The sequence below is a fragment of the Xenia sp. Carnegie-2017 genome, unplaced genomic scaffold (assembly GCF_021976095.1).
Source record: "Xenia sp. Carnegie-2017 unplaced genomic scaffold, XeniaSp_v1 HiC_scaffold_19, whole genome shotgun sequence".
NCBI classification, from domain to species: Eukaryota; Metazoa; Cnidaria; class Anthozoa; order Malacalcyonacea; family Xeniidae; genus Xenia; species Xenia sp. Carnegie-2017.
The window spans coordinates 3,981,333-4,004,881 of NW_025813481.1; the positions used below are offsets into that span (position 1 = coordinate 3,981,333).

The following is a 23,549-nucleotide window of genomic DNA, read 5'->3' on the forward strand; positions in this document are numbered from 1 at the left end:
TCATATGACAACCATTCTATTGACAAATGACAATCACTCCATTGATTATAATCATTTTATTCAAAACAACTCCTTTTGAAGCAACATTTTAAATAACTACTTTTCACATATCAAAAACAAACCTTTTTCCACAAGCACATTAACAATCAGTACCTTGGCATCATTCATAATGATATTTTACCGTTAAAACTGAGCTCACTGGTAATGTTCTTACTTTTAACCTAGATTTTCCTTGTAAGCCAAATGTGATTCAGTCTCCACAACTCATATTCATTCAAGATTGTTGTTTAAAACTCTCAAGTGGATAATTGACCTGCAATATTTTACCATGTAAAACATCTTCTTTTTGAATACAGTTATGCTGTCAGATGATTTATTGAGTTTTACGATGACAATAAAAATGTATTTTGAAATTTACCAAAAATGACTAAACTTAGATGTGGGCCATGCTCATTTGGCGAGTGTTTCAACCCAACATAAAAAGCAGTTAAAATGTTTTCGGAATAATTTTGCGAGCTCTTAGAAACAAAACGTAAACAAAGCAGTAAAATTTTTACATATGAATTTTATTTACATATTTGTCTGTATATATATGTACACAATACATCTTTTCTTTCATTATGTTTTAATTGTATTTAATTAAGAAAAGAACTAAAAAGGCAGTATTGTTGGCATTGAATAACATTGTTTCCATATCAGGCGATTCCCACGCTCCACCAAATGCCGCGATTTGAACGCCTAGCTTGCCCCTGTGAGCGTAGCGATGTCACGTGTTTAACTAGATATGTCAGTGCCACTTGACTGCTGAATACCAAAAGAGCTAACGATTGTTGACCGCTAGCTATAATGGTCAAATTAAATTATTAAATTACTTGCTTGCATATTTTGCTGTCGTTATCTCACCGCAAGTGTAAAATTGAATCTACGTCGTCGGCATGTGATAACACAACAAGACGCGAAGCATACGAAAAAATTTTGGTGATGAACGAAGTTCCTACAGAAGATTGGCTCGATGTTCTAAGTATGTGTTTATATAATATCACGACACATACTTAACCGTGTATACAAACGAATCAGTGAGAAGTCATAGCGACGCATAAAACGGTTTTTGTCGACTAAGAAATGTTCCTTTTGTAGCCTTCATAATGAGCGTGTTTTGCAGAAGTTTTACTAACTTCAAGTTTTGTCGTTAAAGTCTGCTGGATGCTGGTCAAGCATATCAACTCTTCATTGAAAAGATTGTAAAATGCTCTTTAGAGTTCAAACATGTAGTTGTCTTTACGGCTATAAGAAGCTTGCTCGGGCCATTGAATCGCACAGTGTTTATAAATACGCAAGCCTTGCTTCAAATAAGTCGGTGGACAGACACATTTCAACACTACTAGATGGCTTACTGCGGTCGCACCAGGCGGCCAATTTCAATTGTCCTGTGACTGCGTGGCTGATGTTTCATTAACATTACGCGTTTCTTTTCAGTTGTGGATTTAAAGGAGGACGGTGGAACAAGACAGTACAGCGAAGGAGATTGGAAGGAATATTTTTGCGTGTTAGAACGTCATCCTCCAGCTTTGAGAATCTTTCTCGATGAACAGGTAATAATATTCTACGCCTTTGCCTTGCAGCACACATAAGTTATTAGTTGAATATGCGTCGTAATTTACAGAGAAAACGCATGAAAAGCTAATATGGGGTTTAGCTACTTTATTACATTTCCGAACGTTTGTTATTTTTCTGTCTGCGCGTTATTTATTCATTATCGAATTTTGTTTCATCATATCAGATCGAAGCTATCGAGAAAGTCCATTTGAAACCGTATTGCATTTTAACCTTCAAAACGGGAAAAGTTTATGTGCGTAAAAAATTTATAGCCTTTCGTGAATTTGCGCACGAGAATTGACGATTTTCCTCCCTATGAAAAATCGAGTAAATTATTGTGAAATTTTTTCGTATTCTTTACAACATGATGGATCATTTTGCACGGAAATCGGTCCGCAGGGCGGAGTTATGCATTTTGTCTACTCTATTTCCATTGATGGTTTGTTGACTTGTCAATGTTAAAAGAATGAGTAAAGTCATGAATTTGTCTGCGGCATCTCAATCAACATTTAAAGGTGCGAACATCTTGATGCTACCACCTTTAATCCATTTGTATTTTTTCACACGTTATTGAACTCGATGTCAATTTTAAACGCGCATCTCGCTGGAAGTTCAACCGTTATTCCACCCTGGACGTCGCGGTTATCTCTATTTATTTTCTTATTTATTTATACCTGGAAATGGTGCCAGGCGCTTATTTATGTTTCTCGAGTAAAATAAATTTAAAAGCAAGTTGTTCACTGCGCACGTCGTTTTGTGTAATTTAATACCTCATGAGAAGTGGCATGTTTTCGATTGATTACAAGCTCTCGCGATGGCAGTCATTATGAAAGCTGTCGTTTCTAGTTTCTTACAGAAACAAGATCACCGTGATGTTTTGTTTTTTCTGTCAAACGAACCAACCTATATCATCCCACGTAACGTTTTCCTTATATAGGAAGCATTGATAGTTTCCTGATCTCGAGTTTATTTTTACAGTCTTCGTACTTGATGTGGCCGCGCTCATATATATTCAAGGCAAAACGACACGCGAATTCCTCAAAAGCACAATATTTGCCAATTTTTCTCGTTCATCTAAAGCACTGCCAAAAACGCATCTAACGTGTCAGTTAGGCTTATGATCTCTTATCGAGATTAGACATGTTTGCAATGGATGAATTTGTAATTGTTTTTTTGCATCATACTTCTTTTGATCATACCCTACTTTCATCGTGTTATAAACTCAAATTTCCAACGTCTATTCGTTGATGATTTTTTAAATTTTAAGCCGTTTCTAGCACAAGAATTTCTAGTACTTTCCCATTTAAAATGGCCTGTATGGATTTCTTTCTTTGGGAGAATTTTGTGTTCGTTGCCTGAACAACTACATTCACAAAACGCTTGAAAAGTTGCGGCGGAAAAAGAGCAATATAATAATATTCGATTTACTGTTTTAGTCGCATGAACTTTGAAACATGCGGGTTTTATAAAGATAGCTCGCGTGTACAAAATCAATTTCAAGGTGTGAAGAAGACATGCTTTCGCACTTGCTTTTGCTTCTTTGGCATAGAGTTGCTCTCATGAATTCATATAATCCGTTTTAGATTTTGAAAGTGTTATGTCTGTCAGCCGATCTGTAAATTAGCTAAATTGGAAGAAAAATATTAGGGAAAAATTTAAAGATTTAAAGTAATTTCATGTCGGCTTCAACAGCTGTTATTCAAAATTTAATTGTTTTTTACAAGTTCATCTAAATGAGAATTTCTTCTGCGGAAGACTGAATCCAATCAACTCAACTTCATGAAGATTTTTTTTATCAAATTGTCTCCTTAATACTGAGATTTCTCCTTTTGTTAATTTTCCCAAACTTCGAACTCTTTTTCATTGACTTGCTGAATTGCAATAATGTTGTTTAAAGTAATACCGTTTTTCTTTCCTGTTGATTGTGAAATGTAAACGATGAAATATTTCAAGGATTACTTATCGGTATTTTTAAATTTTCATTTGTACCAACAGGAATACGATGACTACCAAAATTATCCCAGTCAATTACGTTCTCCTCAGGGTCGACGACAGTCATTTGGGGATATCATAGGACAAGGTGAGGCATCTGAGAATCTAGGCCGAATAGCTTCTAGTCGAAAGTTTTGTACTTTTAATCGCGAAGATACATTTACTTGGCTTGCTTTAACGAAAGATTTAGGTTTCCAGTTTTCGGAATTTATAAATTTTCGGCATTCCAAAATAATGTTTTGTCATTTTCCGATTAGTGATCAGTTTTTGAGCTTGAGGAAAAAAATAATTAAATCTGTCATTTGGAACTTTTTCGTAACCATATATCATGCTTTTTAATGTACATTAAATTATTATGTTTTATTGTTTTTGAGTTTTTGTTAAACAGATGTGAATCTTTATGTAAACATTTTCGCTTGTCTATTGTGTGTTAGAAGCCTGTCGGCAATCTCGTTGCATTAAAAGCTCTTTCATCGACTTTTCATGACATTAATTTTTGTACTTATCGCAAATATCTGGTCCAATCTCTGGTTTTTTCATGATTAGCGCTGTATGTTCGAGGAAGGTCTTATGAAGTTTTGCAATTTCAAAAGGAATTTTGCAAACGACCCCTCCCCCCTCAAAAAATGTGCGCAGTGCAGTCAAAGCTTAATGTATGCGTAATTCTTTTTTTAAGGTTCGCAATCCATTCGTAAGTGGTCGAGTGTTGGAGATTTATTGTCGACAGTAGATCGTCCATCTATTTCTGGATCGGTATGTACTTTTTTTTGATTATCTGAAAAATTAATGATTCAGTTTCCCATCCGCCCACCTATTGTAAATTGTTTTTTCTATGTACTGAAGATGCCGGCTTCCCTCATGAGCGATAGTCATACTTTTTCCATAGTCAATTGTGTGTCATCATAATGGCGTCTGTATGGCTGAGATAATGACTGTTTTGATACCGGTCAGCGTAAGATAAATCTGTTTAAAAAGTTCATTGAACAAGTGTCAAAACGTATAAATATCTTTGGAAGAGGCTATTTAAAAATTTTGAAAAAAAGTGAAAGGAATTTTTTTTCGGATGTCAAAAAAACGCTGCCTTTTTTTAATTACGTATGAATAAAATTTTCGCCTGTCAATCCTTGGGGTTCATCTTGTGTGACCGCGCTATGACTGCTGGGATCAATCAAGTTTGATTTAGGCACCCGAATTCATTGTGACAAGGTGTTATAAACCAGATCATAAGAATTATTTAATGCGTGCACTGTTTACGTGTTGGGAAATCCTGCTTCACGCTTCTTTACGAGTTTCCTTTACGACAAAACGTCTATCTGTCTACTGTTATATGTTCTTCTATGTCAGCATGACTTGAACGTAAGGAAGTTTTTCTTCATCAGTACTTCATGTAAAATTTTCGATACCAATATATTATATATAATCCCTTTGAGGATAATATCAGACAAAGGCGGTCAAGTCAGGAAATATGTTAACATAAGAAAAGAAAAAATATTCTTTTATATTTTTTTCAAAGGAAGATGTGTTATGTTTAGTATTCCTACGTATGGAATATTTCGTACTTTTCTAAGCTTACTATAATAATTTGTAAGCTTGCGAAACTGTTAAACAGTTGATTTATGGACAGATGTTTTCTCTTTAACACGAGTGGTATCACACATGGGTTGTGAATCGTGTATTTGAAACGTTAAGAACATCAATAGAGTTGTTGTAGTTTGTGTCATGTCGAAGGAAAACTTTATCGATTTCATTGTGGATACGGTAACTATATTGCTTTAAGTATCAGATTAATAATTTAGTGGACCAAGCTTTAGCTTATTTCGAATAATGTTTTTAGTGAAACACCTTAATCATGTTTTTCATTTCTCAACTTAATAAGCATATCATATAAATCAATATCTGTAAACCTTCTACTCACTCTCTTCCTATACCGGTCACAACCCCGCGACTGCATGATTCTCTTTGACGTTTGCTGCTCATGGCAGGCTCATTGCTGCTTGTTGATTTGACCGTGGTTAAACGACACTGAAATTTTAATGCGTGTGAAAGTTTGTGTGAAATGTAAATTCGACCGTAGTTAAACTTCACTGAAATTTAAAGCGTGTGAAACTTTGTGTGAAATGTAAATTCGACCGTAGTTAAGCGACACTGAAATATTAAAGCGTGACCTGACCTAATTAATCTTAGAAAGTTGTCGCTCCGAGTTTGAGAACGAAAATAATGCAGGTCTCCTAGCAGGTCTTGTCTGGTATCGCTATCATAGATATGTATAATAAACTAATCGGGTGCCTTGTTGTTATCACCCGATTACTAGGTCCCACTCGAGGATCGAAAACAAACTATAACACACGACAGAGCTTTAATGACGACTTTTATGTTATTTTTGGAACTTAAAGCCATGTATAAACTTTCAGATCAGTGATCGTTGTTCATGGAACACAAGTTCATGCGCATGAACATCACATGTTCATTTTTGTTTCCACTTTCATTTTCAGCTTTTCCGACGACGGTTGTCATCTGGTTTAGGAAATCTCCTTGCGTTGGGACGACTTGAGAAAGTGATAGAAGAAAGAACAGCGAAAGCTCCAAAGAGATGGAAAATCAATAAAAGGTATAAATTATTGCACGGGTTCATTTCTTTGGTCCGATTTAAAAGTTGAAAATTTTCCTAACGCATTATAAACAAAAGAAAATTAGTGATCTAAACTCATTATCTTATATATATATAATGCATTAGCGGCATACAAAGTTAAACATTTAAAACTGACCATATGTGCAACACAGATTGTTTAATTACACCTATGTGCACAATATGAATAGTTATAACACATCATCAGAAACTCAGAACAAATATTCTTCGGTTGCTCTTGTCATGATTCTTCATATTTGTGTCTGCGTTAAGATCAGTAACATTATCGTCATTGAAGAAAATCTTCAGCCTCCCGATGTGATCGTGTTTTTGTGTCAACAAGCAAAGCAACATTGTCTTCACTTTCCTAAATTTAGCGTTCAATTAGTGTCGTGTCACTGCTGTTAGCAGGCAACATTTAATATCGGCTTGAATACGGAGATTTAACGAAAGGGAAATTTAGGAGAATAGGTTTTATATATTTCATTATTGCATTGTTTATGACTATTTCCTGTTTCTTCTCTCCCCGGCTAGATCCATTTCCATCGCTTTCGCATTATCGCGAGCATGAATTATAATAATTAAGTTAATCCATGTCGGAAAATAATTTGCATAAAAGCAATTTCCATCATTTCTTCTCCACGACAGCGACGCCATTGTGCTGAAATTAAACATTAATCCCACTTATACAAGACAACACTGGATGTTGATTTCTTTTTGTTGAAGAACGATTTATCAATTTATCATCTCGACATAACTTTATGTGCGAATGTTGAAGAGTTACTGCCATTTGTTACAACATGGAACATTCAATATGTTATTGACAGACCTTTCATACTGCTGTTGCAAATTAGCAGCGTCTTAATTTTAAACTTGCGATCGTCTGACGTGGTTATAACGGCTATATTCGACTATGTCGTCGTTTCTTCGAAGGTTTGTTATTCTATCATGCTAAAGAACGGATGCCCGGGAAGTTTTAAAACGTTTTTGTAAATTTTAGTGCTCTTTGTTCGAACTTTATGTCCTTCTTTTGCCGTGACTGTGTTTTGCAAATAGTTTTGTCCCTCAGGTGCATCGAAAACATTTTCGTATTATTTGAATGGAACGTCCCATAGTAAATAGTATTTGAAAAAAAGGTCGTCGTTTTCTGTTTTGCTCAGGTTTATTCTGTTCATTATTTGTTATTTGATGTTGAAACTTGAATCAAAATTCGGTCTATTGTCTTCATGAAGACTAATCTGTTGTTGAAACTTGAGTCCCGAAATTCTTCAGTCTACCTACATTCGTCATCATTGGTCATCTAATGTTTAAATTAGCTGAAACGATACAAATCTATATCTTCATCAAGAGTTATCTGATGTCGAACTTGCGTCCCTTTATGCACAGTCTAATGTTTTCATCGGGAATGTTCTGATTTCATGCGCTCTGTCTATTGCTTTATGAAACTTGATTCTTTATAGATATTACATACGAATAATTCTCATAATGAGTGGTTCAAGTTGAAACTTGACTCCTCGTGTGTTAACAAGTGTTCTTGTATCGTATAATGACACGCCATGTGTTGTCATTTAAATGTTTCTGTGCAATTCAACATGGGACAATTCACGATCTGTGACTTTAGAACCTGTTAATGTCAAATTTAGTGGCATTCAAATTAGTTTGATTGCAAAAATGGCCAAATAACGAATTACGGCTAATTACTTTAAAATTGCGTGAAACACGAGGCGATTCTTTGTTCTTTCTAGTTATTAAATCTAGGATTCAAACACCTTTTGACTTTTTCACGTGTCTTAAAATTATGAATGTTGAAAAACACTTTACAAGATAAGTGTCTTGTGCATCATGACTTTCAAGGAGAGAAGGCAACAAATTAGGGAAATTTCGAATTTGTTAAGAGATAAATTTGAAATAAATTTTAAATATCACTAACTTATTGCGTCCTCTTTTTTACCTCAAATGTTGTGTAAAGATGAACATCATGTTTTAGTCGTAGTATGTTTTATTTTATACTTTATAAAATTGTCGGCTGGTATTGCATTTTGACATCAAGCCATCATTGTCTACTTTATCATAAAATGCCTTTTTTTGTTTCATAGAAACGAGAAAGCAAAGCCTGGACAATCTGGACGACGAAATACAGCATTTTCATTGCAACAACGCGAATCATCGGACATAACGGTTTGAGTGATTTTTCATTCTTTCATTGTTGTCCGTTCGATGTTCAATTTATCGCCATTTGATTCGGTTTTCTTTTAAATCGCGTCATCTTGTTTTACCGTGAAAGTCTCAGCTGTGTAAACATAGTAGAATTACATTTAATGCTTTTTTCATGAGCGGATTATGACCTTATTTCATTTAATCGTCAAGGGAGTGCGTGTACGAAAAGTCATCAATTGCTTTGACATAAATACCTGAAGACTGGTACACAGTTTTAGCCTACAGTTTAAATATGTTTTTGTTCGATGCTTTTGGATTGGTCCAGCCGAATTGCCTGCCTTAACAGGTTTTGACCACCGCCTATCTCTTTATATGGAGCGGCATCCGTTTTATCTTCAGAATTGTCTGGAAATCGTCATGTTTTATTGTCATGTTTTGCTCAAAGAATTATAATCTTGTTGAAGACATCGATCAGGTCGACCGACTATACCTTAATTGTTCTTTTAAATAATTATCTTAGTGTCAAAATTAGGTGCTATGAGAATGGCATTTTGTTTTTATTTTTATAACTATTTTCTTTTGCCATTTAAACGATAGAACATCCGCAACGTGTAGAAATTTCCAACTTTTCATCTGCAATTTAGATATTGGTCTACACTTATTAGATAGTTGGGACTTTTGGTTTATAGTATTCATACCTTTAAAACCACCCGTGAATTGTGTTTCTTTGTTCATCAATTACTGCATGGGAAAACGAAAAATTTGAGAATTTGTTAACCAACTTTTCGAGCAATGTGTATCAAGTATTTTTATCAAATATAAATGGTAATAATTGGGTGAGTTTTGCGGAGAAAAGTATGAAATTTCGATACTTTCGTCTTTGGAGAAATTATACAAATCCTTAATGTATTCCACCTACTCTCTATTCTTATCCCTTCTTTCGTCGTGATTACTATTATTTTATTCCTTGGTTTACCATCAAGTAGAAATATTTGATTGTAAAATCATGACACCAAGGGCGTAGGACGCGTGAATCGACAATTTACACCAAAGACTTCCTTTTCACGCGAGGTTTCGACAAATTCCGATGTTGAAAGTGAACATTTTTACCATTTCGAGTATAAAGAATCCCCGGTTTCAACCGCGAGAAAAATGTAAACATTCATGTTTTATGAATTTTTATACAAGGACTTACTGGAACAAAATCACTCATGTATTACTAACACAATAAATGACGGAACGTTGAAGTTAGTTGTCGGTTAGTTCGTCCGCTGTTCTTGTTTGAGAAAATATTTTGAAGTACGATTTCTTCCTAAAGGTTTGTGTATTGAGAAATGCCTATTTTTTCGTTATAAACGCTTTGATTGTTCGCTTGTAGTGACAGAAAGTTAAAGAATATATTTTCAAATAACAGCAAGGAATTTTGTCATAGAATTCGATGTTTCGCTATTTCACTTTGAGTTTTACGGTTTTTCTCGCGATATTTTCTCACAATGTTACCTACCTTCCTTTTCATTTCATGCTCGTAGTTGAGAGTTTAATTAGTGACCGCACGAATACTCGAGTATGATGGTTTAGTTCATTGTGCTCTAATCGACTATTTGTTTGAAGTTGGGTTAATCGACAAAATCGCATCGTATCATCTCAAGATATTGAGTATAGAATAGGTTGCTAATTATTAAACCCTTTTTACTTTAATCTACTTCATTGTTTGTTGAAATCAACGAACAATACTTGTGTGGATACCAATGAGAATACACCAATATCCTTCGATAAAGCTGTTTATTTCGATATCTAAGCGTGTCTGCGCAAGAACTCCGCATATTCCATCAAAATGGATTATTCTTATACAAATAGATCAACACGATTTACTGATTTTCTTCCCGATATTTGTCTCTTACTGTAATTATAAATACAAAATGTTTTGTTTATAAAGGATTCTGTTGATCTCGCCGTTGATGAGCAAGTTGAAGTACGAGCGATACATCCAAGTGTCATAGGACAACAATATTGTTTTGTCATCTCGAATTCGCTGGAAACAAAGTATTTTGCGTGTCAATCGAGCGAAGAAATGAGTAAATGGATTGGAAGGTAAATTCAAATGGACACTTATGAATCGTGTTGCTAATTTTCTAATGACCTTGACAACTCATTAATTTCTTTATGATATGGAGAACTCTGTAAGTTAAAACGGTATCGCGTGTCCATTTTTAGATCTAAAGAGGGGGTGTTCGTCACCTAGAACTGTAAACTTCTTTGTAGGAAATTGTTGAATATTCTTGCGCAATTCAGAGATTTATATAGGCTTATATCGTTTCCATCGTTTGTTTGTTCTTTTGCTTTGCACAGTCTACAAATTTTAAAAGTTGTTTTGTTAATTATAGTGTTAAAACGGCCCTGGATCCCTCACGCGATCTGGATTGTCGAATCGATGTGTCTATTGCATTATGGATTGTTGAAGCTAAAGGATTGACGAATAAGAAAAGGTACTTTTCAAATATATTGCTGTAAAAATACAAGCAGCATTTGGTTAGAACGATTAGTTAGTCATCTCAGTTAATTTAGATGTGGAAGTCGTTCATTAAGCTATATACTGTAGTGTAATCCATTTATATCACATCATGAAGAGTTTACATTCTTTATATATGAATTTTATAATGGTGATTAAAAAAAGTCCGGTTGATTCTAGATATTTCTGCGAACTGCTTCTTGATAATGTTACCTACGCAAAGTCTTCTGGGAAGCAGCAGAAAAATGACGCATTATTTTGGGGAGAACAGTTTATTTTCGAGTAAGTGGATAAGTCCATCTAACAATAATGTTATGACGAATATATTATGTTCTGGTCGCTAATTTAATTACTGCTTTTAGTTATTATGTCATTTTAATTCTTTCGCTGTTAACATTACCATAATAAAACACGGGATTATTTACTTCCGTGCATAGGGATTTGAAGGAAGTGACGGTACTTCAAATTCAAATTCACAAGGATCAGGAGAAAAAGAAGAAGAAAGACAAATCGTCTTTGATTGGTAGGTACTGGAGTTAAGGACGAACCGACATTTTGGAATTCACAATTTTGATTTGAAGCATTCTTCCGTGTATTTTTCAAATTGGATCTCAAATGCAAGATTTCCCAATTAGGAACGATCGATATTCCCACTAACTCGTTGGCCTTGAACCAGGAAGTAGAGAACTGGTACCCAATCTCGCCTTCACCAACCAGTCATAATGAGGGGGCTATGTTGAAGATGCGCGTAAAGTTTCATAAGAACCTAATACTTCCTCTTGGGTTATACAATGAACTCCTGGAGGTAAACATCATTGAAATTGTTATATGACAAACTTGAAATAACTCAAAGTTTTATTTTTGCATTTCTTGACAGTTTCTCAAGAACAACTACAGCAGTCTATGTCTTTTTCTTGAACCTGTCTTGAGTGCAAAGTCTAAAGATGAGATGGCGAGGATTTTAGTGCGCATTTTGCAATCGTGTGGAAAAGCCAAGGAATTTCTTATCGACCTGGTGATTACTGAAATGCAAAGATCAGGTTTGTAAATCAAAATTATTTATCCGTACCAACTCGTATAGCAATAGTATTCACAGTGGTATTTGAAATTTTTACGAAGTCTTTTTGAATGACAATATTGTTTGAGAGATCCTTCCTTGGGTAAAATCATGTCCAGTCAATGCCCAGTTACATGAAGTAATTCACAATAATTTAACACGAGCTTGTGTTTGTTTTAAGGTGAAGAGAATATAATGTTTCGTGGCAATTCTTTCGCGACAAAAGCCATGGATTATTACATGAAAATGGTTGGAGAAGAGGTTAGTTTCAATACATATCTGAATCATCATAGGCATCACGTGCTAAATAGACCAGAGTCTTTTAAAGACTTTGAATATGGCTAGTGTTTCATGCTCTACATGTGATTACGTATTATAGTTAATCTCGTAAAGAAAACTGCTTCATTTTGGTTGTTTTTATTCATTTTCTTCTTCTAACGTTTTACTCATGTCTGAGCGAAAGATTATTTCATTCATTTGAAAGATTGTCAACGTGTAAAAACATCTCCTTTCTAGTATTTAGAGCGAACTCTTGGAGAATTTGTCAAGTCTGTGTACATGTTTGAAGAGGATTGCGAGGTACATGACAAATATATCCATTGGGAGCTTTAGATTCGAGCCCGCGCGCGATGTGTTTGCGTGAAAACTTTCCCATGTTCTGATTTGAGGGGTTCGCGTAATAACTTCATGTAAGTCCTAATGTTTTCCTCCGATCTTTTAGGTCGACCCTAGTAAGGTAGCAACAGGTCAACTGGAAGCAAATCAAGAGAACATGAAAGCTTTCGTTGAGAAAGCTTGGAATCGCATTGTTAGCTCAGTTGTAGAATTTCCAGGGTAAGAACGACATGGATTAATTACATGACATTAAGATGAGTAAGATTAATCCTTGAGTAAGATCAATGTGCCATGTTAACATGATTACATAAAGTACTGTAATTTACCCACTATTTCTTTCAGTGAACTTCTGGACGTCTTTAGTGAAGTACGGAGTACATTCCCAACAGCTGATAGCAAACCTTTATGTTTCAAATTGATATCGTAAGTATTGTTACTACTTCATGTAAGTGTTCGATTCCGGTTCAACAATTGTTACCGATGGCAGCTTGTTAATACCGTCAATGCCTGGTATTGTGAAGGGGCATAATTTTTAAGGTTTCAGAGGCGATTTCTTATTGGATCAAGCATTTATGTTCTTGTTCTCATTCTCTTTTTTCTCCCTGTTTTGTAGAGGAACGGTTTTTTTGCGCTTTCTGGTGCCTGCAATTCTTTCTCCGAGTCTTTTTGGTCTTGCGCAAGGTGAAGTTTATTAGAAGTTTTGTTCATGGTTTTTATAAGCAAACTTCATGTAGGTACATATATAACTGAACTTCATGTAGGTACATATATATCTGAACTTCATGTAGGTACATATATATTTGAACTTCATGTAAGTACATATATATCTGATAGTAGTCACCGGTCAAAGGTTGCCCGAAGTCCGTTCAACAATTGTAAAATTTTCAAACTTTCAAACAGGGTGTTCATATTTCCTTTATAGCAAAGAAATTTTGTGATCTTAGGAGCAATATTTTATTTAAGTGATTGCTCAGTTCAAATGGAATATTTTCTTTTTTAAGAGATTATTTAAATGTTCTAAACGACATGCTATATTTTTGCAGCCCCAGAGGCCTTTAATTTACTTTCAACTCACACTCACGAGCCTACATTTGCCAGCATTTGAGTGAAATTCAGAATAAAATTTTGAGTTATATAGCGTACGGATTTACGAGAAACCCACTCGAGGATGTTTTAAAGAGTTTGATATTTTTGTTTTGCAGAATATCCTGACGAACAGACATCGAGAACACTGACACTTGTTGCAAAAGTTATTCAGAATCTAGCCAACGGCTTAAGGTGAATGTTTACAGTTATATCAACACTCGTGGGAATAGTGAAAACGACAAATTTTCAAAAACACAACACTCAAACTGCTGGCTAATGCGGTTTTGCAATTAAACATGGCGAATCAGCTTTCAGTATCGACAAATTCTATTGTAAATAATATACAATACATTATAAGCATCAAATATAAGCATTAATACAATAATTCAGCATCTGACTATATGAATTCTTATTGCTTCAGATTCGATCAATCCAAAGAAGGTTATTTAGAATTCATGAATGATTTTATTGACGAGGAAAAGCGGAGTATGCGGGAATTTCTGCAGAATATTTCGGTAAGAGAACTTCACAACGGCAAGTTATTGAGAAAAAAAAATGCCGAACTTCCTCAACAAACAAGACTGTTGCAATCATGGCTATGTTTTTAGACGAAAAATGAGATCATTGAACCTGATTATAACGGTTGCGTGGATCTAGGAAAGGAGTTATCTGCAATGCAAAGTTCTTTAAATGAACAGATTGGTAAACTTAGCAAGGTATATAGAGTACTTAACTTTTCTTGTGTATGCTTGTCGATTTAGATATCCACCCACCTGAATCTATAGATATTTCATTTAAACCAGGGGGGCGACCAACGTAGCGACGCATTACCAAGGGTTTTTCATCATGAAATGTGAACCTAGCTTTTTATGCTGGTAAACAAATCTTTATGAAAGAAGACGTTTGAAAAAGTAACTCAAATGACGTTTTTTATTTGCCTTCCTTGCTTCTCTCGGTTTGTGAACACGAGCACAATTCTCTCCCGGATTTCAGTAATATTTCTCTTATTTTCCGGGAGGTTCGTCTTAATGATGCTCCTTTCTTTATTTAGGAAGCTATAAGTCAACTCAGTCCTTTAAAGTTCGTTTTGGATACTTTAAATGATGCTTGTCAAAATCCAAACGTCTCATTCAATCCCAATCCATCCATTTTATCCAAACATGCCCTATCGAACAACTTGTACAAGAAACTTTCGACAAAAACATCAAATGAGGCTAATTCAAAGAAACCGACGGTTTTACGAATAAGACCGGATACGACCGAGAACGAAGATTATACGCGGCATATTATGATAAGAGAAACGAAAAAAAGAAATCAACGATACTACGATATGCGTTCGGTTGGTGGAAAGAGTCGAGAGACTTCTGATTATAGTTCTGAAAGTCATAGAAGTAGGCATAGACAAGATTTTAATGCAAATAAGACAAATACACAACATTCAGCAAGAAGGAAAACCAATTTGCGTAGTAATACGGACAAAGATGAAACAGACATGCGCAGTCGATCTAAAACTAATCGTCGTTTGCGCTCTCCGCCTCCTTACTCAAAAAGAGAGTTTCCTACGAGTGATTTAGGAGAAGAATGTTTATCTTCCGGTGAGGGAAACTCTACTGCCGTACCATCTTTACAAAGACGGTATGCAGATCATTCCAGTTCTGCTAAGTCGACGGGGAGCAGTGGGGGCTCTAAATGGACTGGTAGCGACTATGGTTCGCTACCAAGGAACTTAAGTCGTTCGGATCAGGAAATCGAACAGAACTATGTGGAAACACATGCTTATGAGCCGAATGTACAAGAAGCGCGAAAAACACCTGTATCGGATGTGGAAGAAAGACTATTTTCTAGACCCCATGACTTTGCAAATATACATCACAGTCGGTCGTTAGAGAATATTGTACATATGCCCGAGGACCAAGTAAAAACGCGGGCTCAACTACGGCAACGACCTCGATCTTTTGTAGCTCGCGAGAGAGTGGAAATGTATGATGGTGAAAATGCAGGGAATGGAAGGAACTGGGTTCCAGTGCGACCAACAATTCTGCGAAGAACTGGCGGGCTTCAAACTCGATCCATTTCTAGTAGCTCTAGCGGTGGAAGTTTTGGCGTAAAAACAAATTCACACGAAATGATCGACAGAGACTCTCACGCATATCAAAATTACAAGTACGACTTGCAAATCTGAATGACCTTTGTGAATGATATCAAATTTTTACAGTTTTAAACATGTTTTGTGCTATAGGAATGATGTTTTGACGAATCACGACGGAAATCTAGCGACAAAATATGACGATCATGTATACAACAATCATTTACATGTAAGGATTTATCAATTCTTTTGTACTTGTAAACATACGGGTTTGTTTGGGAAACGTATTGGTTCATCGTACTTGTCAATATTTGTCTTGTTTACTCTTGAATGAGAGAAGAAAGTCGTTATGTCTTCGAGATATTTGTTCAAGGGAAAAAAGCGAAACGAATTTTTACTGTCTTTGCTTTATAAAGTAAATGGTTTGAACCCGGGAGTATCGTTACATGTTTGTAGATGTAGATCGTCCAGGTTAGTAGAGTCCTGAGAAGGACTGTTGTTGTTGATGTTGACTGACGTTTCGACAACCTTAGCGGTAGTCATCTTCAGAGTCAAAAAAAATTGTCTTTACTTTATGTTGGTTACAAGTTTCTGTTTTACTCGTGTGTATGTTGTGCATGACACTGTCAAACATACCGCATGCGTACCTTAATTCAAAAATATTTCATTAGCAGATGTATTCAACCGACTTGTCCGATGCGAGACAAGAGTTGGAAGAAACAAAAAGTCTACTTTATCAGAAGCAAAAAGAGTTAAACGAGGAAAGGGTGAATATGAGACGACGCGAAGTTGAAATTGAAGAAAAACTAAGAAGAGAACAGGAGTCGAAGAATAAGGAATTGAGCAACGCATACCAGAGACTTAGTTTTCTAGAACAGCAGCTTAGAGAGCAGCGAAAAGAAATGAATGATACTTTGAAGGCAAAGGATGTCATTATTCAAGCACAAGAAAGGAGAATCATCTCCCTAAACACGGACTATAATAAATTATTGGAAGCCTTGAATCATCTCCAGAAAAAGCCATCTGTGAAAAATATGAATATGAGAATTACGGAAAATCTGTAATAGCTGTGTACGTATGGAGCATGTGTTGATTGTGTCGGATAGAAATGGATAAGGAATTTAATAGTGTCCTTTTTTGACGTTTTTTATGTTAACACGAAACCTACGGAGACAATTATTTAGGTTAAAACAATCATCTTTTCAAACCCACAAGTAAGATTTGCACATTCATATCGTGTTCTGTTAATTTAATACGTTGCACATTTGAAACAACATTTTTTGCAGATTGTATACAAAAAAATTATTGTTGTATCTTGTATTCCCACGTCAAAACTCTGCGGTATTTATGTACATATATAGACAGACTGTAGAAATTGTTTAAAATTGAATATATTTTTCATTACGAGTCTATTGTTTTTAGTAAGTCGTTTAGGCAACGATCGTCATGTAATAGAAATTCATGAAAATACGTGACGACTTAGGGATGGTCAAAAATAGCCCTCCTTGACTCTTAAAATGCATTGTTTTTCATTGAAAGCTATGTATATTTATCATTTTTGCAAGTTATCTTGTCAGCTGTGCATTACCACTTGCCTTTGTAAACATCTGTTTCTTTTAAAGTTTCACATATTTCTTTTTAATATGCATTCATGCTTCAGGGAATAAATTGTGTCTTCATCACCTGTTTTCGATTAATTGAAGGACAGTCTACTTGCTCCGTAATTCTTATTGCTTTGCTTGCTTCCCTGAAAGCCTTCGTCATGTGTTATCTAAATAGTGTTACTGGACATCTCATTGTTCCTATCACTATCTCGTTGATCTCATTCATCCACTATCTTCCTACGGTATTCCTATATCTATCCCGTTGATCTCATTCATCCGCTATCTTCCTACGTTATTCCTATAACTATTTTGTTGATCTCATTCATCCAATAACTTCCTACGGTATTCCTATATCAATCTCTTTGATCTCATTCATCCACTATCTTCCTACGGTATTATAGGATGAATGTTGAAAGTTATACCAAATTTTCAACGTTCTCTTATTACCTTAATGTCTACCTTTATGTCTACCTTTATGTTTACCTTTATGTTTAAATTGATGACTACCTTTATGTTTAAATTGATGTCTACCTTTATGTTTACCTTTATGTTTAAATTGATGTCTACCTTTATGTTTAAATTGATGTCTACCTTTTTGTTTACGTTTAAGTCTACCTTCATGTCTACCTTTGTGTTTTGGTAAACATTTGTGTAAACATTTACGTCTGACTTCATGTTGAGCTTCGTTAATGGTCGGTTTTTTGGGTTGTTGACAGTAATTATACGACTAATAATTACCCCTCCACCCCAGAATATTGAAATTTGATAGAGAGGACATGAACAACATTTCCAAAATACGACAAAAACTGCATTTCACCTTAATTGCAACTTGCACAAATTAAGTTAAGTTGTATTGTGATTTGTCACATATAATCATGAACGAAAAAAACAACGCGTCGGTGTGCGTTTTGAGTCTCATAAGATTTCAGCCAGTAAGATCACGAGTAAAAAAGACTCTTCCACAAAATAGAGTACATTATTTCCCACCTCTTATGAACATCTGTCATTGTTGCTGAACTTGCTGCTTTTTATGACATGGCATATCAATCACTTCCGGTTACAAGTTCCGAAATCGTTTCCGGTTAAAAGTTATAAGCCCCAAAGGTCTCTGGGATTTATAAGCAGTTTCGAAACTGAACATATTTCAAAACAAAGCACAGAAGGAAGTATGTGCTGTTCAAATTCCGCTGTAGCTCAAGTATTTTGGGCAAAATGAAAAAGAAAAAGTTTAAGTTTGACGTTGTCTTTGAACTGAGAGAGCTAACAAACGTTTCTCTCGCCAGTGGTCTCCTATTTTCGAAACTCAGACTTCTAGATGGCGGTAAATTTACGGAAACCTGTTACAGGTATGTCTAAAAGTTAAAACTACGCTCATGTAATTTTTAGTTTAAACTGCGGGTCAAGACCTTTTTTAACATAATTTCACCTTTGAAATTTTGTTCTGTTGAGTTTAGTTGATAAAGTCGCTTTATCTTTGTATGTCTGCAGGGTCGACGTCTCGAATAATCGTGTCAAATGGCAACAGACCTTTAATTTCTCCTGTAAAATGACAGCCAATACAAACACTGGCGTTCTTGATCCATGTTTTTGTCGTATTTCAGTTCGTAAGGTTTGTATTTCCCTAACTTTTTTAGCTTGAGGAAACACTCGTTTTAGGATGCGTCATCGAAATCTAACCAGCCGTTTTCCTCAATCAAACAAAGGCTATTCATAAATCATAAGTAGCGAATAAGTCCCCGAAGACTCTTAGATTATATAACACCTCGTGGAAGAGATTGAAAATTCATGTTATCTAATCATAAAGCCCTTCCCAGAAGAAACTTAATTTATAAATAAAAACTGACGAACATCAAATGATACAACTCACAGTCACAGCAAAATTATACTGCTTCATAATACTAAATTTATCATAAATATTTAGTGCATTTTTCAATAGCGCACAATAGCAGTAAATGAGTTGTGTTTTGCTGCATTGAGCGACAACAACAGGCTATGACAGTAGGGGGGCGAAATCCCAGCGCGTTTTTTAATGAAATTTTTGGAGTTCGCGGAATGTGAGGCGTTTTTTAGTGGAATTTTTCATCATTTTTTTTGTGCAATACTCGATATCAAGTGCGTTAACTGACCGTGCCAAGACTTTCCCCTCTACGTTTTCAACTATTTTTTGGATATTTCATGATATGCCACTGTGTTTTATTGCTATCTCGATCATGAACAAGAGTCTCGTTCATATTGTTTTGATCAATTTGTGCATTTTATTTCTCTGCTTGTAAACATTTTGTGTATTTAAAAAGTCACACTGTCAGCCACTTACTCTTTCGCACTTGATGCTAAAAATGCCAAGAATTCAAATGGATGGCCAGCTTAATGTCGTTCAATAAAAAAGTTTGGGATGATAAAGTACAGATCTGTTTACTAGTAAACTCATTTCATACATTAACCATCAAAGCATTTTGCAAAGGAAGCAGAAAATAATAGCAGTATATTTGTTGGTTTGACTCGTTTTAAACATTTTCTTTATTTATTTCATGAACTTTCTATGATCTTTAAAATCATTAAAAATGAACAGTGCGAAACATTGTATGAGCTTCTCTATAATAACCTATTGTAATGTTAAACATTAATGCATAATACATGAAACACATCAATGATATTGCTTTGGAATGTATTTTTTACACCCCCTGAGAAGCTAAGTGTTTTCATTCGTTTTCATTCCAAAAAAACAAAGGGATTTGTTGTCAAGCATAGTGACTATGGTATTTTTTCAGTAAATATTTTGATGATAAATGAGTTTTGTCTGATTGATGGACGACGAATGTGTGTTTGCTAACCCAAATCCTATAAACTTAATCACTTTGTAATTTATTTTGAATTTGGCCTATTTTGTTTCTCCTTTAAAGTAATTTATTGATTGGATTGTAATGTTATTGCTGTATTTTAAATAACATAAGTCATGTTTCTGTTTGTTGTGACCTACAAGAGGAAAATAATGCATATATCTTACACATATTTAATATGTTGATAGATGTATTACTTCTTAGACTTAGAGGTAATATGTTGATAGATGTATTACTTCTTAGACTTAGAGGTAATATGTTGATACATGTATTACTTCTTAGACTTAGAGGTAATATGTTGATAGATGTATTACTTCTTAGACTTAGAGGTAATATGCGAAGTTCTTTTATGCAAACATGGACTTAAAGTTTAATCCAAATTGTCAAAATTTAAGTGTATGAAGATTTTGGTTAGCTGCAAATTATCTTCAGACTATTATTTATCTTGAGCAAAGTTCACATTTTATGTAACTGTGCATCCTATGTCCCAAGTGTAGAGTCACCATTGCACTATGGGAGGATACATTGTTATACATGTTGTACATATGTGTATTAAACATCTTTTATATTCTGAAATATGCATCATTATTCAACTTAAAATACTGCGAGTATCAAAAAACTGCTTCCCTTTGAAATAAGCTAATGTTTAGAATTAGCATGATTCAGCAGTAATTGATCCACAATAATCCCTTGTTTTTTTATATGCCTACATTATTTAGCATGCTGTATGCATTCATTAGTTGCAAAAATATATTCAACATTAGCTGCCATAATTTATGATATTTATGTTTATGCAACAATCAATTATGTCATTTAGGAAACCAAGGGTGGAAAATCTTATGAGAAACTTGGTTTTGTTGACATAAACATGGCAGAGTTTGCCGGGCAAAATAAAAGAACGAGAAAATATTTATTGGAAGGACACGATGAAAAATTAAATCGTCAAGACAACTCCATTTTAGAAGTAAGATATATTGTAGTGTTGTTTTGAGTGTTTTTATCATTGATGAAGCAAAATTTTGATTAGTTTACCCAAATGAATTTCATTTGACTGTGGTGTTGTTACTTAAAGGTCAGAATCTCGATGATTTTAAGACAAGGCGATCCATTGTTCAAACTGTAAGTACTGATGTGTTTGAATTGTTTTGATGTACAATAAATTTCATGAATTGAAGTGGCTTTATTGAAGGAAAAGTAGTTTTTTAATACTATCAACATGGATACATAGTCCATTTTTGAATTTTTTAGTAAATAGCTGCTTTCATTTCCACACAAGTTTGAAGAATATAATTACTTACACCTTTCATCTTTTCAGGCCAACTGTTCAAAATCCTCACAGCACACTTGAGTTACCTAGTTCCAAAGGTGAGCCATCTTGTGGGCAAGAGGATGGCCGTGGTCTTCCTTCAAATAACCCTGATGAACATGGTGCTGGTGCTGTAACATCAGGGAGTGGTACACCAAGCTCACAAAGTTCACATGCTTCTACATCTCTTGATGGTGATGACCAAACTATAACCAAGCTGGCCTTGGCTGAAGGGTCCAACATTGTTACCGGGAAGGCCCTCGGTCATCACCGTAGTGCTAGTGAGCCACCACTTACTAAGGATGTTCTTCAAACTGGACAACTGTCTGAAGGATATGGTAGCATGACCACACAATCAACATCATCCTCTAGTGATGCAGGAAGAAGGTGGGATCTCAAATGATAGATAAGGATCACTTGAATGATTACCATGCAAATACAGCAGCTAATGTGTATCTACATGAGCAATACGTATGAAATGAATGCAGTTTATTCAAATCCCATGATTTTTCACTCCAGATTCAATTCAATTGAAAGAACTCCAAGTAAATACCAACGTAGCAGAGTGGATCCTGGGAATGTTGTTGAGCAAATTATCAACAGTCAGGAAGATGAGTCATCACGGAGCAACAATCATGGTATGTCAAAATTGCCTCTCCCTCCCCTCCCCAATAAACATCCTACTAAAATGCTAAAATTACTGTTATTGATACAAGTCAGTGACACTTTCAAAACACAATCATGTCTCAGCTCTTGTGTGTGCTTACCCCTCGTGACCACAGTTGAAATTTTACAATTTTTGGTCGTTTCCTGTAGATCAAAATAACGTTGCCACTTTTGGCTTTGCTCAAGATGGTATGTCTGGACTCATGATTAGCGACTTTGGGTGAGTATTGATGGCATTTTGGTGCGTTTTTAAACATACTAGAAAATGCAGCATTTTGTGTGCAGAGTTTTACTGTTTTAGCGAGATGTGAAATCAGCGTTCATTTTTTTTTTAGTTTGGAGTCAGAGGACAAGTACAGAACATTGTGAATGGTAAAGGCGATCTTTTTTTTGCTATTTATGAAAGGTGAAACAGAACTTATATATACGTTTATATGGCGGGTTTTTTAGTGCATGTGTAATTTAATAACATTATACGAAAGGACTAATTTTATTCATATTCAAGTATAAGTATATTTTGCATGCTGTTATTTTGAAGTACTTACGTACGACATAACTGTCATTGATTAAGGAACTTGTCCGCTTGATTACGGTGAGAAAAACCAACTTGATGACGGCGAACCTTTAAAGGTGAAACTTTTCTTTTTGAAGTCAACTTTTTATGTTGGCGGGTACCCCCATGTTGCTGTTTGGTTTGGATGTAAGGTTGTTTTTTCGCCCTAAAGGGTGGGTTGGTTTGAAAAGTAAATAATTCTTTATTCGTCATTTGGTTTTTTTACGTTTTGTGTGAACGGACAAGTTGCCTGCGATTCTTCTACTCGAGCCCACTCGGTGAACACGTGACTGATCAGCTGGCCTGACGTCATCGTTACTATTCTCTTGATATCGCCGCGCGATTCAAGAGGTACCGGGTGAAAACATCGTCAGAAGTTTCAATGAGTGATAGTATTGACGGGAGTGTGTGATTTAGTTTGTTTTATAGTATAAGTAATGTGATATAGTAGCATTATTTTCTCTACATGATCAAGAAATTTGATTTTTAATGATATAAACGATAAAATCCCTAAAGTTAAAGTATAATCACATGGTAAAACTTATTCTAACAATCAGTCTTTTTTTGTTGTTACTGCAGTGTATTTTTTTATCCTCAGTCACCATCATCTTGTTATTACATCAAAATTATTTGAAACAAGTTGATTTAGAGCTCCGTTTTTTCCGAAGAGACAATTCAGTTTTTCTCCTAGAGACTATCCAGTCCCCCCCTAGAAACTACCCAGTTGCCCTTAGAGACTATTCAGTTACCTACCTCCCCCTAGAGACTATTCAGTTTTCTCTCTAGAGTACCTTGGGAGAGCAATATTTACTAGGGCAAGTGGATGATATTGATACTTGAGCTGGATGGGAATTGCAGT

The 23,549-nt window shown here is 35.1% G+C and overlaps 2 protein-coding genes across 6 annotated transcripts; both read left to right on the forward strand.

Moving 5' to 3' along the window:
* The first annotated feature begins 811 nt into the window (after positions 1-811).
* On the forward strand, positions 812-17,136 carry LOC124438789 (disabled homolog 2-interacting protein-like). 5 transcript variants are annotated; one of them, XM_046988985.1, is made up of 23 exons: positions 812-1,021; positions 1,477-1,592; positions 3,592-3,676; positions 4,265-4,341; positions 6,081-6,196; positions 8,311-8,392; positions 10,308-10,462; positions 10,756-10,857; positions 11,061-11,162; positions 11,318-11,403; positions 11,516-11,685; positions 11,758-11,920; positions 12,119-12,198; positions 12,454-12,516; positions 12,659-12,771; positions 12,895-12,975; positions 13,166-13,233; positions 13,755-13,830; positions 14,060-14,153; positions 14,247-14,354; positions 14,690-15,801; positions 15,878-15,953; positions 16,399-17,136. In XM_046988985.1, exons 1-23 carry the CDS (start codon positions 982-984, stop codon positions 16,786-16,788), a joined length of 3,555 nt encoding a protein of 1,184 aa, XP_046844941.1. In that variant the 5' UTR covers positions 812-981; the 3' UTR covers positions 16,789-17,136. The 5 variants fall into 5 exon arrangements, with proteins under 5 accessions (XP_046844941.1, XP_046844940.1, XP_046844942.1 ...); XM_046988984.1 differs by having other exon boundaries at positions 813-1,021; positions 16,396-17,136; XM_046988986.1 differs by lacking the exons at positions 812-1,021; positions 1,477-1,592; positions 3,592-3,676; positions 4,265-4,341 and adding an exon at positions 5,168-5,346 and having other exon boundaries at positions 16,396-17,136.
* Positions 17,137-18,253: 1,117 nt separating this feature from the next.
* LOC124438151 (protein FAM102A-like) lies at positions 18,254-23,263 on the forward strand. Its single transcript, XM_046988145.1, has 8 exons — positions 18,254-18,674; positions 18,817-18,937; positions 20,983-21,129; positions 21,238-21,284; positions 21,481-21,858; positions 21,991-22,109; positions 22,288-22,357; positions 22,473-23,263. Exons 1-8 carry the CDS (start codon positions 18,541-18,543, stop codon positions 22,504-22,506), a joined length of 1,050 nt encoding a protein of 349 aa, XP_046844101.1. The 5' UTR covers positions 18,254-18,540; the 3' UTR covers positions 22,507-23,263.
* The last annotated feature ends 286 nt before the right edge of the window (positions 23,264-23,549 follow it).

Bases quoted from the DNA above. Each gene is read 5' to 3' on its own strand.
- LOC124438151 (XM_046988145.1), top strand. From the start codon at position 18,541: ATGAAAAAGAAAAAGTTTAAGTTTGACGTTGTCTTTGAACTGAGAGAG. The intron at 21,285-21,480 runs GTAAGTACTGAT...TCATCTTTTCAG, and splicing joins GGCGATCCATTGTTCAAACT to GCCAACTGTTCAAAATCCTC. The intron at 21,859-21,990 runs GTGGGATCTCAA...TTTTCACTCCAG, and splicing joins TCTAGTGATGCAGGAAGAAG to ATTCAATTCAATTGAAAGAA.
- LOC124438789 (XM_046988984.1), top strand. From the start codon at position 982: ATGAACGAAGTTCCTACAGAAGATTGGCTCGATGTTCTAA. The intron at 13,234-13,754 runs GTGAAGTTTATT...TTTGTTTTGCAG, and splicing joins TCTTTTTGGTCTTGCGCAAG to AATATCCTGACGAACAGACA. The intron at 15,954-16,395 runs GTAAGGATTTAT...ATATTTCATTAG, and splicing joins TATACAACAATCATTTACAT to CAGATGTATTCAACCGACTT.